The following is a 14,929-nucleotide window of genomic DNA, read 5'->3' as shown; positions in this document are numbered from 1 at the left end:
CAGATCCAAGATGACCTCACCTCAAGATCCTTAATGACATAGGCAGAACGGTTTTTCACTTAGGATTTCCTTGTGGACATCTGCAAAAACTGTTTCCAATAAGCCACATTCACAGACTCGAGGGATTAGATGTGGAATGCTCGACCACCATGCTTGGCTAATTGTGATCTATTCAGACAATGGCCTGTTAGCAAAAAAGAGAAGCAAGCTGCTTGTGCGCACGATACGGATCAATCACACGTGTGGTAGAGTGGGAGGAGCTGGGAATTACGTAAAGGTGGAAAATACTAGACCGGGGGGATGGGAAGGAGACAGAAAGGGGACTCGTGGGACCGCCCAGGGTGTGGTGATGTTCTCCCTGTGGGTAGAGGTTTGGCTGGCACATGTGCATTGTACATCTTCCAGCAATACACTTAAGATTTTGTGCATTTTTATATGTAAATTTTCACCTCACAAGAGAAAAGGCCTGTGAACAAACAAACATCAAGCTCTAATGCTTGGTAGGCACGCCAGAGTATTCCACAGTACGTACACCGGGATCTGCAACTTGCTTCAAAATGCTAATCCATTAAGATGGATGGATGGCCACACAGAGGCATGGGTGGAAGGGTAGAGAAGTCAAAGCAAGTACAGCAAGCTGTCATGGGGAAGTCGGGTGGTTGCCCACAGGGGTGTTCACTGTAACATTCTTGCAACTTTCCTGTACATCTGAATTTTTTTTTTTTTTTTTTGAGACGGAGTCTCTGTCCCCACTCACAGCTCAGCGCGATCTCGGCTCACTGCAACCTCTGCCTCTCAGGTTCAAGTGATTCTCCTGCCTCAGCCTCCCGAGTAGCTGGAATTACAGGCATGTGCCACCATGCCTGGCTAAGTTTTGTATTTTTAGTAGAGACAGGGTTTCACCATGTTGGCCAGGCTGGTCTCAAACTCCCAACCTCAGGTGATCCGCCCGCCTTGGCCTCCTGAAGTGCTGAGATCACAGGCATGAGCCATAGCACCTGGCCTGAAAATTTTTTATAATTTTGGAAAAAGATTTTAAAAATACAAAAGGCCGGGCGTGGTGGCTGACACCTGTAATCCCAGCACTTTGGGAGGCCAAGGCGGGCGGATCATGAGGTCAGGAGATCGAGACCATCCTGGTTAACACTGTGAAACCCCGTCTCTACTAAAAAATACAAACAATTAGCCAGGTGTGGTGGTGGGTGCCTGTAGTCCCAGCTACTCAGGAGGCTGAGGCAGGAGAATGGCTTGAACCCAGGAGGCGGAGCTTGCAGTGAGCCGAGATTGTGCCACTGCACTTCAGCCTGGGTGACCGAGTGAGACTCCGTCTCAAAAAATAATAATAAATAAATAAAAATACAAAAAAACAATTAGCTGGGTGTGATGGCATGTCCCAGCTACTCGGGAGACTGAGGGAGAATTGCTTGAACTCGGCAGGCAGAGGTTATAGTGAGCCGAGGTCATGCCATGGCACTGCAGCCTGGGTGACAGCTAGACTCTGTCTCCAAAAAAATAAATAAATAAAATAAATAAAATAAATAAATAAATAAAATTTAAGCTGAAATAGAGGGAACACCATTTCTTTTCTTTTCTTTTTTTTTTTTTTTTAAGAGGCAGAGTCTATCCCCCAGGCTAAAGTACCGTGGCACAATTTTGGCTCACTGCAACCTCTGCCTTCCAGATTCAAGCCATTCTGCTGCTTCAGCCTCATGAGTAGCTGGGACTACAGGCATCACCTGCCACCATGCTCAGCTAATTTTTGTTTTTAGTAGACAGGGTTTTTCCATGTTGGCCAGGCTAGTCTCGAACTCCTGACCTCAGGTGATCTCACCTCAGCCTCCGAAAGTGCTGGGATTACAGGCATGAGCCACTGTGCCCAGCCGGAACACTATTTCTGGAGCACTCACGTGCTGAGCCGAGTGTGTCACAGGCCTTGTTCAGTCCTGACTTGTCACAGCAGCCCTGCAAGGGGGCAGTGCTACCCCCCTTTCACAAATAGAAAAGCAGAGGTTGCCAGCCTGCCTCATGCCACACAGCAGATGAGTGGTGGTTAGAACCTGAGCCCAGTTGTGCCCGTTCCACCTCGTGTTCCAAACCACCGTGCCTACTGTCTCTCTACCCACAGCCCAGGCAATTTCAGGAGAGTAATTTAAACTCTGGGTTTCTGATGTCTCATTTGTCCGACTGGGGCAGGATGGTCTCAGGTTCCCAGGTTCACAGCCTAGAGCCAGTGAGGCTGCCAGAAGCAGCTCTGATTTCAGGATGGATGGGGTGGGGGGTGGGGGTGCAGTGACACAGCTGGTAGAACGCCTCCCATGCTGGCAGCAGCCCTGGCCTCTGTGGACAAGAAGCCATGTGGAGAGAGTGCCTGAGGGGTGGTTGACTGGGCGTGGGTGGGCTGTGGGCACACCCCAGTTCCAGGTCCTGTTCCGCAGGTCTCCTTGGTCTTCCTGATCAGTGGGCTGGTCATCCTGGGCTATGCTGCTGCTGTCAGTGGCCAGGCCACCTACCAGGGCGTGGTCAGGGGGCTCTGTGGCCCCGCCATCGGGAAGCTGTGTGAGGCCTGCTTCCTTGTCAACCTGCTCATGATCTCCGTGGCCTTCCTCAGGGTGATCGGGGACCAGCTGGAGAAGCGTAAGTACTTCTGTGGGACTTGGGGTGGCCCAGGGTGCTGGACCTCTAATGACCTCTTGGGGTTTCCAGTTGATGAGCAGGACGTGGGGCACTGGCCTGGGCCCTGAGGGACAGCAGAGGCTGAAACCACACTCTTGTTCCTAACATGGTGGGGAAGGGGGCTCAGCATGGATAGTCACCAGTGGGGTGAGAGTCATGGGCACACAAGTGCATGAGAGGTTGTGGCTGCAGTTAGGATGTCCAGTGGAGATAAGTCGTTTCACAGATGAGGAAATGGAGCCACCAGTAAGCAGCTCCTTCTGAGAGAGAACCAGTAACACCTTTGACTTTGGGGTGACTGTGGCTCTCAGCCCTCAAGCAGACTCAGACTCTAGTTCCCGACTAAGATTTTCCCTGTAAGCGCTGCTTTAGCTGCATCTTAACAACTTAGGGATGTCCTATTTTCATTTTGATTTGACTCATTTCTCATGAATGTAAAATGTAAAATATTTGCCAATTTTCACTGTGGTTTCTTTGACTCGTGAGATGTTTAGAGTTGTGGTGTTTAATTGCCACATGGGGAGTTTTTTCGATTCCTTCATAGTTCCTACCTTAATTCGCATCATGGTCAGGGAATCTGTCATTTCTGTCTTTTGAGATCCACTGAGACTTGCTCTGTAGTCCAGCACATGGTCTGGCTGTCTTGGAGAACATGTTGTGTGCTCTTCAAAGAATGTGTACTCTGCAGTTCCTGGGCGCAGTGTGCTGGCAATGTCCATTAGGTCAAGGCAGTCAACAGCTGTGTTCAGATCTCCCATAGCAACCATATTAATCTTTAGTTCTGTTCCTAAGAAAAGGATGTTAAAGGATGTTAAAATTGCCAGCTGTAATTGCAGATTAGCCTGTTCTGTCAAGCTTCATGCTTCATGGTCTTTGAAACTCTATCCTTTTATCGTTACGAAGTATTCTTTATGTCTGGTATTAAATCTGTCTTCTCTACTATTAACGTAGCCACTCTAGCATCCTTAAGACTAGTGTTTGTATAGAAGTTCTCTTCTCATTCTTTTACTTAGAATCTGACTGTGACTTGGATTTTTGTTTGTTTTTTGTTTTTTAACGTGTTTATAATTCCTTTTTGCAACACCAGCCTGAGAATGGCTTGGGATTTTAGAATGCATTTCTTGTAGGCAGCATATGGTAGGGTCTTGCCTTTTTATCCAGCTTGACAGTCTCAGTCTTCTGATTGGAATGTTCAGACTTCTAATTGGAGTGTGATTGTTGATAGGGTGACATTTAGTCTACCATTTTGCCATGTGTGTGTTCTGTGTGTCTCTTGATCCTTGAAGCAAAAGGCCCCTGACTGGGGAGGGGAGGTATTGAGATTGAAGGCTGCTGTGTCTTGGTAAACACTATCTTATACCAAAAAGTGAGATTGGCGTATCTGAACCTCTTAATGGGTAAGTGGGCACAAAAACATCCTGCTCACCAGTGGCAAGTAGAGTTCGTCTGCAGTTTCAACTCCAGTGAACTGGTAGTGTTGCTGTGTTAAGAGGGATTCCGAGCCTCACTGGGAACAGAGCCTCCTGACTAGTCAGAGGCGGATGAGGATATGGGCCACCCCAGGTCTGGGTGGATTGACTGTGGTGGAGAGAGCGTTCTTGTGTATATCTGGTTAGATATTTGAGGATGCCTCTCTGTAGGGAAGGCCAAGCTTCTGAGAGGGAGTGCTAGATAGAGGTTGGAGTGCTTGGGGGAGTCATGGCATGAGGTACAAATGGCCGTGTCTTTGGTGTCAGAGATCTCAAGCATCCAAGAACGCTAGGTTTAGGAAGGAGCTGGTGTAGTCCTGCTGTTGGCCCCGAGGATCCTGGCTATGGGAGGTCCAGATGCAGACAAAGGGCCTGCTGCATCACATGCTGCCTGGGTCTAAAACCCGCCCAGGATCTCGGTGCAGTCCTGGGGCGTGTGCATTCCCTTGGCGTCTCTGGCTGTCCCACATGGATGCTCCTGTGACCACCTGCTTGTGGAAACTTCCCCTTCATCATTTTGTACACATGAGCTGTTCTCACATGCATTCATTTTTCACACGGCTCCCCTTGTTGAGTGAGATCAAAGAAGCATATATGACACCTCAATGCCAACGACCTCCGAAATGAATGAAGACATCTCAAGCTGCTCAGCCTCCCACCTCCAGTGGTCACAGGGGCCACCTCTCCCGCCCAGGTGGTTCCCAGTGGCTCCCACCTCCAGCCACCCTCCCACTCTCCTGTGCTTTCCCCTCCCCCATCTGTCTTGTCTCTTAGAGGGGTTCCAAATCATTCATCCCACTGTGGCAGAATAAAAATGGCCCCCGATTCTTTGGTATTCTTTCCATGGAGAGGTTAGTGGAGCTTGTGTCCCTTACCTTTGAATTAGGTGTGCCTGGATGGCTTTGTCCAGCAGTGTGTGGTAAATGGGATGCTGTGCCAGTGCTGGGCCTGGCCTTTAAGAGGACAGGCAGCTTCTGCCTCTGTCTCTGGGATCCTTCAGCTGCCAAGGAAGAAGTTGGAGGCACCTGCTAGAAGGCCCATGTGGAGAGACTCCCAGACTTCAGGGAAGGCCTGGGTGTACCCCACCAGGCACTGGGTGTTGGGGGGAGCCATCAATGGCCCTCCAGACGAGCCCCACTGCCAGCCAGAGACCCCCAAGCAACCCCAGCCAACCCTATATGGAGAAGGATTGGCCAGCCCGGCCCTGAACTAATTCTCTACCTACAAGCTATGACTTGTTGTAATAAAGTGGTTCTAAGCCACTGCGTTTGGGGTCATGTGTTTTGCTGCAACCATGGGAACCTGCTATTCTGATGGACAGCAGCCTGGTGCTGCCTGCACAGTGACCAAAAATCTACTTCAGGCCCCCATTTGACCCCAGATACCGTTGAGTTCCCGAGCAAAACAAAAAGAGGCTTTCACCAGAATGTAAGGGGCATGAGGGCAGGTGGCTTGTCGGGTCATCGCCGCATCTCGGGCCTTAGAGCAGTGCTGGCTTTGGGGAATAAGCTCAGTGAATATTTGTTGAATTAATTCATGTGTCAGGTTTTGTTCCTGTGTGGGGGCACGTGACCTTTCTCCATCTCACTTGTCATCCGATCCCTGGGCTCCTGGGGCTGACTGAGGGTGGATGTCCAACCCCAGTCAGGGTTGAAGGGCCAGGCAGGAGCCAAGAACCCACGGCGTTTGTGCTCTGTGGCTCAGCTCTCCCCGTGTCTCTGGCAGTGTGTGACTCCCTCCTGTCTGGCACCCCGCCCGCCCCGCAGCCGTGGTACACAGACCAGCGCTTCACCCTGCCCCTGCTCTCCGCGCTGGTCATCCTGCCCCTATCTGCCCCACGGGAGATCGCCTTCCAGAAATATACAAGGTAAGGGCTGGGGACGCTGCCCGGTGGGGGCCCCCACCTTGCTGAGTGTTTGTGTCAGGGTTTCTGTCCATCTAGGGTCAGAGGAGCTGGGGGATTGGCCTTCCCATTTGGAGAAGGGGAAAACAATATGAAATTATGCAAGTAAAACGTTTTCCCGATGGAAAATACAGACGAGCCAAAAAAAGAAAATGACCTGTAACAACATCAGTGCTACTCAACGGTTTCATTGTTGGACGTTTTGCACATGGGCTCAGAGAGATAGAGACACCTCCCCACGACACACCCACCCGCACATACCCGCGCGCCCCCCACCCCGCGCGCGCACCCCCCTCCCCCACGCGCGCACATCCCCTCGCCCGCCCCCCCCGTGCGCACAGCCCCCTGCCCGCACACCCTCCTGCGCGCACGCCCCCCCCCGCGCGCACACGCCCCCTGCTCCCCCCCCCGCGCGCACACACCCCCTGCTCCCCCCCGCGCGCACACGCCCCCTGCTCCCCCCCCAGCGCGCACACGCCCCCTTATCCCCTGCCCCCTCCGCGCGCACACGCCCCCTGCCCCCTCCGTGCGCACACACCCCCTTATCCCCTGCCCCTACTCAGGCACGCACACCCCCTTGCTCCCCGCTCCCCCCCCCGCGTGCACACACCCCCTCGTTCCCCCACCCGCGCGTGCGCGCACACACACACACACACTCACGCACACATACACACATGGTTTTCTTTTTGTGGCTAAGGCTCTGTATACTTTTGAAGAAACAAAGTTTGGCAACAGTATCCATCCCCCTCTGCCGCCTGCCTTTCCCCTGTTGTGTATGAATAATAGACATTGTGTAGAAACAGCAGGCAGCAAACTGGAGCCTCCCCCAGGCCTCTACCCTGCAAGGCTCCCGTCCCACTTGGACCAAGCCAGGGGGGCTTGTCCCTTCTCAAGTGTGACCAAGCCTGCTGGCGTCCTGCCTTAGGCGTCAGGCTGAGTGGCTGATTAGCTTTTGTTGGTGGGAAGGAAACAATATTACAGCTGCCAGCCCCAAGGGCGCTGGGTGCCATTGAGAATGCTGCACATTTGGGCCCGGTGTCACGCCTGTAATTCCAACACTCTGGGAGGCTGAGGTGGGCAGATCACCTGAGGTCAGCAGTTTGAAACTAGCCTGATCAACATGGTGAAACTCCATCTCTACTAAAAATACAAAAATTGGCCCGGTGTCATGGTGCATGCTTGTAGTCCCAGTTATTTGGGAGGCTGAGGCAGGAGAATTGCTTGAACCTGGGAGGCAGAGGTTGCACTGAGCCGAGATTGCGCCACTGCACTCCAGCCTGGGCAACAGGGTGAGACTCTGTCTCAAAACAACAACAAAAACCTCTATGCATTTGATCCCTGGACCCCAGACCAGCCCTGCCCACGCGCACCCTGTACAGAGGAGGACAGGGAGGCAGAGGTGGAGAGCTTGGCCAGCACCTCATTGTCAAGGGTGGAGCTGGGATTCAGATCCCGCCGTCTGTCCCCGTGCATCAACCGCACATGTCACCCACTGCGCAGTCCCTCACATGGTCACTGTGTGTTAGCATCCTAGGCACCCTGGCTGCCTGTTACCTGGCCCTGGTCATCACCGTGCAGTACTACCTCTGGCCCCAGGGCCTCGTGCGCGAGTCCCGTCCTTCACTGAGGTAAGTCTGAGGGAACAGCTTCCGGCAGCCTCCGCGGGGAGACATGGCAGGGGAGTCTTCGAGGGGAGTCTTGGAGGAGGAGCCTCTCGTGGCTCACGGCAGAGCCTGGGCTCCTTTCATGCAGTTCTTTCCGTCTCTGATGCGGTGAAGGCAAGGGAGGGCCACTTTCCTTCTGCTGCAGGGACCTGGCTGTGGCTAGTGATGACCGGGACGGGCCAAGGGACGCAAAACTGCCAAAGGCTGTGGCAGCCTAGGGATCATAGGCTGTTGCAGGCTTGTCCCCACAGTGTGGAGGTACATAATCTGGCAGCCAGCCAGCCGCAAGTGCCGGCGCAGGGGAACAGTGAGGGGGTCGGTGTGACCAAGCCAGCCAGAGCAAGGGCAGAGAGCGTGGGCGGGGATGTCATGTAGGGATTCAGAGCCACAGGAGGGAGTTTGGTTTTGCTCTGGATGAGTTGGGAGACTTGGCAGCGTTTTGAGTACAGCAGGGATGTGACATGACCTGTTTTTAAAAATGGTCACTCTGGGCAGGGTGTGGTGGCTCATACTTGTAATCCTAGCACTTTACGAGACTGAAGCAGGTGGATCACTTGAGGTCAGGAGTTCAAAACCAACCTTGCCAACATGGTGAAACCTTGTCTCTACTTAAAAATACAAAGTTTAGCCGGGTGTGGTGGTGCGCACCTGTAATCTCAGCTGCTCAGGAGGCTGAGGCAGGAGAATTGCTTGAACCGGGAGGCAGAGTTTGCAGCGAGCCAAGATCATACCACTGCACTCCAGCCTGGGCAACAGAGCAAGACTCTGTCTCAAAAAAAAAAAAAAAAAAAAAAAAAAAGGCTCACGCTGGCTGTTCTGTCGTCTTTGGGAACCAGGGGCAGCAGGAGAGACCAAGTAGGAGGCACCTGCCTAGATCCCAGGTCCCAGACCTGGTGGCTTCAGAGGAGGCCGTGAGGAAGAGTCAGACTCTGGATATGCTTGAGATCAGATTTCCCAGTGGCAGGGCTGGCTCGTGGGTGTGGGACCTCTGCAGTCACCCAGTCCCCATGCTCAGTGTAACCCTCTGCTGTTGCCGTCTTAAAATTCTTAATCATTGTCCAGCAAAGGTCCCCATACGTTCCTTTTGCACCTGGCCCTGTGAATTCTGTAGCCAGTGCTGCGGGTGGGTTGGACGGTGAGCAAGAGAGAGAAGAAAGTCAAGGTAACTTGGAGCTCTCTGCTTGAACAATGGGAAGGACGGAGATGCTGTTTCTTGGATTAGAGAGGACTGACAAGGGCGGGTCCCTGGGAGCAGCTCAGGCTGGAACAGTCAAGGTGGAGCCGACCTTGAGACGTCTAAGAGGGAAGTCAAGCAGCTGGGCAGGTCTGTGTGTCTGAAGTTCAGGGAGAGAGGTCCGGGCTGGCAGGAGAAACGTGGCTGACATTGGCCCAGAGACGGCGTTCAAGACTGTGAGTGCTGAGATCCGTACACTGAGCTGGTGGTACTTTAGCACAGGCAGGTCGGGGGGATGAGGAGGCCCTGGTAAAAACAGGAGGTGGTGAGTTAGGATATGTGAGTGTCCAAGGGCTGCTGTGACAAGTGACCACATACTCGGTGGCTTAAAATAACAGAAATTTCCCTCACTTCTGGTACCTAGAAGTCCAGAATCAAAGTGTGGCCATGCTCCCTCTGAAGGCTCCAGGAGCGGATCTTTCCTGCCTCTTCCCACTTCTGGGGGCAGTGATCTGTGTTCGTTGGCTGATAGACGCATCACTGGGTCTCAGCCTTCATCCTCACACCGTGTTTTCTCTGTGTATTCATTTTCCCTTCCAATCGGGGCGGCAGGCATTGGATTCAGGCCCACCCTACTCCAGCATGACCTCATCTGTCTTTCAATAATTACACCTAGAAAGCCTGTCAAAGGAAGCTGAGAACCAGGCAGGGATCCCAAGAGGCTGGACCTGGAGGTTCTCCCCATGCAGACCTCTGTCCTCTTAGGTGGCTTGGACGGAGCTCAAACCATCCTTGTGCTATTTGGGATCATTGCGTGGATGCTGTGGGTACCCCCCCATGACCAAACCGCACTGGGAGCCAGCAGCCTTCAAGAAGGAAGTTGGGAGTTCCTATTGCTGTTTCCCTGCCCGAATTCTGCCCACATGGAAAATGTCATGTTACCAAATGTCAGCAAAGACGTATTTAGAAAGTGCAGCATTTAGCCAGCATCCTTTTCCATTCCCAAAAGCCTGGTCATGGACACAGTCGTTAAAGATACAACTTGCAGCCATGTTCTGTTACGTTTTCCCAGCATCCTTTAAAATTCGCCCTTGCAGCCGCAGGTGGTTCCGGGCGTGACCCTTCGTTAATAAACTCCTGTTCTTGTCTGTTTACAGCCCTGCCTCCTGGACCTCTGTGTTCAGTGTCTTCCCCACCATCTGCTTCGGGTTTCAGGTAATTGGAGCATCTGTGTTGAAGACTGTGGCATTTGCAGAGGCTGTGGGTGACTCTCTGCTCCCTCGGGAAACCTTGGTTTCTCTGTTAGGGAGGCGTTTGAGGACTTCTAGGATACAGTGGGCTCTCTGCTGCCGACCTGTGGTCTCCAGGCTGTCTTTTGAGACCATGAGGGTGGGTTGGTGTCTGGGTTCAGGGAGGTGGGAATTGCCTTGAACTTGGGAATCCAGCCCCCACTGACGGCCAAAAGCAGCACCATGTTTATTGGGTCTCGGGTAGAGTGTGGGGACCTGGGACCTGTCCCTTCCTCTGCAGAACCCGCACAGGACTGTAATCACACCTGAGGCCTGGAGGCCTAGAGCTTTCTACTTAATTCTGGCAGGACAGTTTTACCCAGGTGGACTCTGCCCAGGGCCTTGGGCAGGAAAGATCCTGCCTCCTGAGGGGTACAGGGTAGAGGAGCTGGAAGGTGTACAGGTAGCTGATTAGGGAGGGGAAGGGGACAGGAATACAGAGTTTTTAATAGAATATCATGGGAGGGAGGACGAGGCTGTGTGTGTAGAATCCTGGCAGAGGGGCAGAGTCAGAGGTGTCTGCTCAAGGTGGCAGGGTTTGAAAGGGATCTTGAAGGATATATGGGCAGCAGCCAGGTGACTGGGAGTACACCCCAGGTAGAGAGGACAGCACAGGTGGGCGCTGAGGTGAGCAGACCCCAGGCACAGCTGGAGAGAGACGTGCAGAGGGCTCTGTGGCACGGTGCTGGGGGAAAGGTGGCCAGGGATGGAGGGACGGCAGGGAGGCGGCGGGCCTGGGCTCCATCCCCTGCTTCTGGGCTGTCATGGGTACCCCTAGCCCTCCTAGCAGGTGGCAGCAGACACTGTTCTTCCATTGTTTTTTTGTTTGTTTTTTTTTCTTTTTTGAGTTGTAGTCTCACTCTTGTTGCCCAGGCTGGAGTGCAGTGGATCTCAGCTCACTGCAACCTCTGCCTCCCAGGTTCAAGCAATTCTTCTGCCTCAGCCTCCCAAGTAGCTGGAACTACAGGTATGCGCCACCATGCCCAGCTAATTTTTTTTGGCATTTTTAGTACAGAGGGGGTTTTCACTATGTTGGTCAGGCTGGTCTCGAACTCCTGACCTCAAGCAGTCTGCCCACCTCGGCCTCCCAGAGCGCTAAGATTATAGGTGTGAGCCACCGTGCCTAGCCATGTTGCTTATTTTAGGGAAGATTTACCTCTATCTCCTAAAAACAACCACCTATCCACTGCCTACTACCAGCACCAACAAAACCATTCCAAAGTAAAATCAGGTCCACAGGGAGATGTGTCCAGGGTTTGCCACTGGATCTCAGCTTTGTAGCCATTGAGCTCTTCTCTTCCCTTGACCATCAGTGAGCTCTGCTTCTGTTCTTCATCTTGCCTTTTCTTTGAGAACCCTTTTCAGGAAAGGAAAAAATCCTGAAAGATTTCCATTTCTCTTCCGCATAATAAGTCGGCGTGCTGCTTCAGGGCCTCAGCAAGCTACTTCCGTGGATTTCTCACATTGCTTCTTGCATGCCCAATATTTTGAAAGATCTAAAGAACTGATTTTGCTGTCAACTGTTTGTCTGGACTGGGTTTAACAACCCCTCTCTGTGCCCATGCCCCATATGGTGCGGCAGACCCACACTGGGGCCGCCTTCCCAATGCTGGCAAGTGGTGCCCCTCACCTTTGCCTCCAGCCTTCATCCGATTCTCCTAGCAACCAGGCCTGGGCTACGTCTCCAAGGACACGAGATGCCGAGATGAAGAGCGGGGAAGGATGGGAATTGAAGGAGTGGGAGTGCGTCCCCGCCCAAACACATTTGGCAATGGGGCACCCCCGCCCCAGGCCTGTCCAGTCTGTGAGAGGGACTCAGGAGCAGAGGGGTCGTGTCCACCCCCAGCCAGTGCAGCTATGCCAGGACTTCTGGTGTTTTTTTTTTTCTTTTGTGACAGGCTCTCGCTCTGTTGCCCAGGCTGGAGTGCAGTGGCACAATCTTGACTCACTGCAACCTCCGCCTCCTGGGTTAAAGCGATTCTCCTGCCTCAGACTCTTGAGTAGCTGGAACTACAGGCACCTGCCACCATGCCCAGCTAATTTTTGTATTTTTAGTAGAGACGGTGTTTCACCACGTTGGCCAGGCTGGTCTCGATCTCTTGACCTTGTGATCCGCCCACCTCAGCCTCCCAAAGTGCTGGGATTACAGGCGTGAACCACACTGTGCCTGGCTGGTTTTTGTGGTCTTAAAAAACATTTTTATTAAGATAGAATGCACATACTATGCCATTCACCTTTCTGAAGTGTACAATGCAATGAATTTTAGTATATTCAGAGCTGTGCCACCATCACCACAGTCAATTGAGAACCTTTCTGTTGCCTCCAGAAGAAACCCATCGCCGTCAGTCACTCTCCATTCTCCACCCCAGCCCGCAGCTCTTGTGCTTCCTGTCTCTCTGGATTTGCCTACGATGGCCCTCTCCTAGGAACGGAATCCCACTGTGGCCTTTAATGACAGGCTTCCCTCCCCGACTGTGTTGGTGAGATCCATCCATGTTGTAGCCACCCTATGTGTGGTCAAATAACGTTCCATTGTGTGGATAAGCTGCGCTTTATCCCTGTGTCCTTTGATGGACATCTGGGTGGGGTCCACTTTTTGGCCACTGTGTCGTCTTCCCATCTCTTTCCATCACCGAACAATGAGTGTCTGCACACTGCCACCACCTCCTGGGTGCCACCCGCCCTCAGCAGGCCTGCTCTGCTTCCCCTTATAAAACCAGTAGAGGCCGGGCGCGGTGGCTCATGCCTGGAATCCCAGGACTTTAAGAGGCTGAGGCTGGCGTATCGCCTGAGGTCAGGCGTTCAAGACCAGCCTGGCCAACATGGTGAAACCCCATCTGAACAAAAAATACAAAAATTAGCTGGGCATGCTGGTGCGGGCCTGTAATCCCAGCTACTTAGGAGGCTGAATCAGAATCCTTTGAACCCAGGAGGTGGAGGTTGCAGTGGCATGCAGTGAGTCATGCCACTGCACTCCAGCCTGGGCTACAGAGCAAGACTGTCTCAAATAACAACAAAAAACACCAGTAGAAACCCAGCTGGGGAGTCAATGGGGAGAAAAGGAGGCACCTCCTGCCCACCAGCCTGTCTGGCACTACTGTCTTCTCCCTTATACTAGACTCAGCTGTGCCTCTATATGCAGAGCTGCGGTTCCGGGACCCCCCACCACCTCGGGGCACCTAGGTGCCCTGAAGGCAGAGCCTGAGATGGGGCTGAGGTGCTGGTGCCCCTTTAGGAACAGGAAAGGGGCATCACGGAGGTCCCCATTGTGGGCACTGGGGGTCCAGGTCCACAGGGCTGACCTGAGTGTGTGGGGTGAACCCCACAAGTGCCGTAGGGGTGCAGGAGGCAGAGGGTTGATCCGCAGAGTCCCAGAGGTGTCGAGTCCCCACTGCTGGTGGAACCCTCCCGTAGGTCAGGGAAACCTGGGGACAGAAAGCAGGGGTGCACGGCGCCTGAGGGTCAGTGGAAGGGGTGTGCTCAGTGGGGGCTGGAAGCCAGAGGGAGGAGGCCACTGTGCCCTCCTACATCTACAGAATGTGTCCTGGGAATGGGAGGATGGCTGTGCTGGGCTTGTTTCCTTGGCTTTGCTCACTTACACCGAGTGGGACTCATGAGTGACAGAGAGCAGGGCTGGGTGGAGGGAGGCCTGGTGGCTACTGGGTGGGTTCACGGGATGGGTAGGTGGGTAACCCCTGGAGTGTTCATTCAGTTGGGTGCAGGCTCCGATCCTGGCCCAAGTTTAGAGCCCTGAGCAAGGCAGACGTGGTTGTTGTTGTGTGGTTGAGAGACGCTGAGCAGACAAAATGAAAAGCCTGCTTATGTTGAAGACACAGGCCGTGTGAGAGAGGAACCCAGCCCACTCGGGAGGACTCCGCGGGAGGGTGTGGAGGAGCTGGCTGGACCAGGAGAAAATCCTGCCAGAGGGACCAGCACAGGCAAAGGCCCTGAGGCAGGGAGGGGAGACCCAGCCGATCTGAGCTCCTTGCGTAGGATCCTTGCAGGGTGGGCAGGAGCGAGGCCGAGGCACGTTTGGTTTTAACCAGGAGTGAGTGAGTGAGTGGGTGTGATGGTGGGAACCAGCCCTGGGAGCCTGGGAAGAACGCCGAACCCACCAGTGTGTCTGGACGGAGCAGCCTCCCTGCCCGGTGTGTCTGGACGGAGCAGAGCCTCCCCGTGCAGCCCTGGCTGTACATCAGTGTTCCCTTGGCTGTTCATGAATCACCAGTGTCCACAACCCACCCAAAGAAATGAATCCACGTGACTCATGGGCTCTTGGCATTGACTGTGTATGTTGTGCATTAAAAAAAAATTATTGTGCTGGGCTTGGTGGCTCACGCCTGTAATCCCAGCACTTTGGGAGGCTGAGGTGGGAGGATCACTTGAGGTCAGGAGTATGAGACCAGCCTGGACAACATGGTGAAACCCTGTCTCTACCAAAAAATATAAAAACTTAGCTGAGCGTGCCTGTAATCCCAGCTACTCCGGAGGCTGAGGCAGGAGAGTCCTTTGAGGACTCGGGAGGCGGAGGTTGCGGTGAGCCAAGATGGCGCCACTTCATTCCATTCTGGGTGACAGAGCGAGACTCTGCCTCCTAGGCTCCAGCTACTCTCCTGCCTTAGCCTCCCAAATAGCTGGGATTACAGGCGTGCGCCACCACACCTAATTTTTATACTTTTAGTAGAGATGGGATTTCACCTTGTTGGACAGGACCTCAGGTGATCCACCCGCCTCGGCATCCCAAAGTGCTGAGATTA

At 53.4% G+C, this 14,929-nt stretch overlaps 1 protein-coding gene across 1 annotated transcript in view; it reads left to right on the top strand.

Moving 5' to 3' along the window:
- SLC38A8 (solute carrier family 38 member 8) overlaps positions 1-14,929 on the top strand; it is a 36,326-nt gene that overhangs the window by 4,080 nt on the left and 17,317 nt on the right. The window contains exons 3-6 of the mRNA XM_007994206.3: positions 2,436-2,634; positions 5,868-6,009; positions 7,572-7,673; positions 10,041-10,098. Of these exons, the coding sequence (XP_007992397.1) occupies positions 2,436-2,634; positions 5,868-6,009; positions 7,572-7,673; positions 10,041-10,098 (501 nt within the window). The remainder of the gene's footprint in view (positions 1-2,435; positions 2,635-5,867; positions 6,010-7,571; positions 7,674-10,040; positions 10,099-14,929) is intronic.

The sequence above is a fragment of the Chlorocebus sabaeus genome, chromosome 5 (assembly GCF_047675955.1).
Source record: "Chlorocebus sabaeus isolate Y175 chromosome 5, mChlSab1.0.hap1, whole genome shotgun sequence".
In the NCBI taxonomy this organism is placed as follows: Eukaryota; Metazoa; Chordata; class Mammalia; order Primates; family Cercopithecidae; genus Chlorocebus; species Chlorocebus sabaeus.
This window is presented reverse-complemented; position numbering and strand designations above follow the sequence as displayed.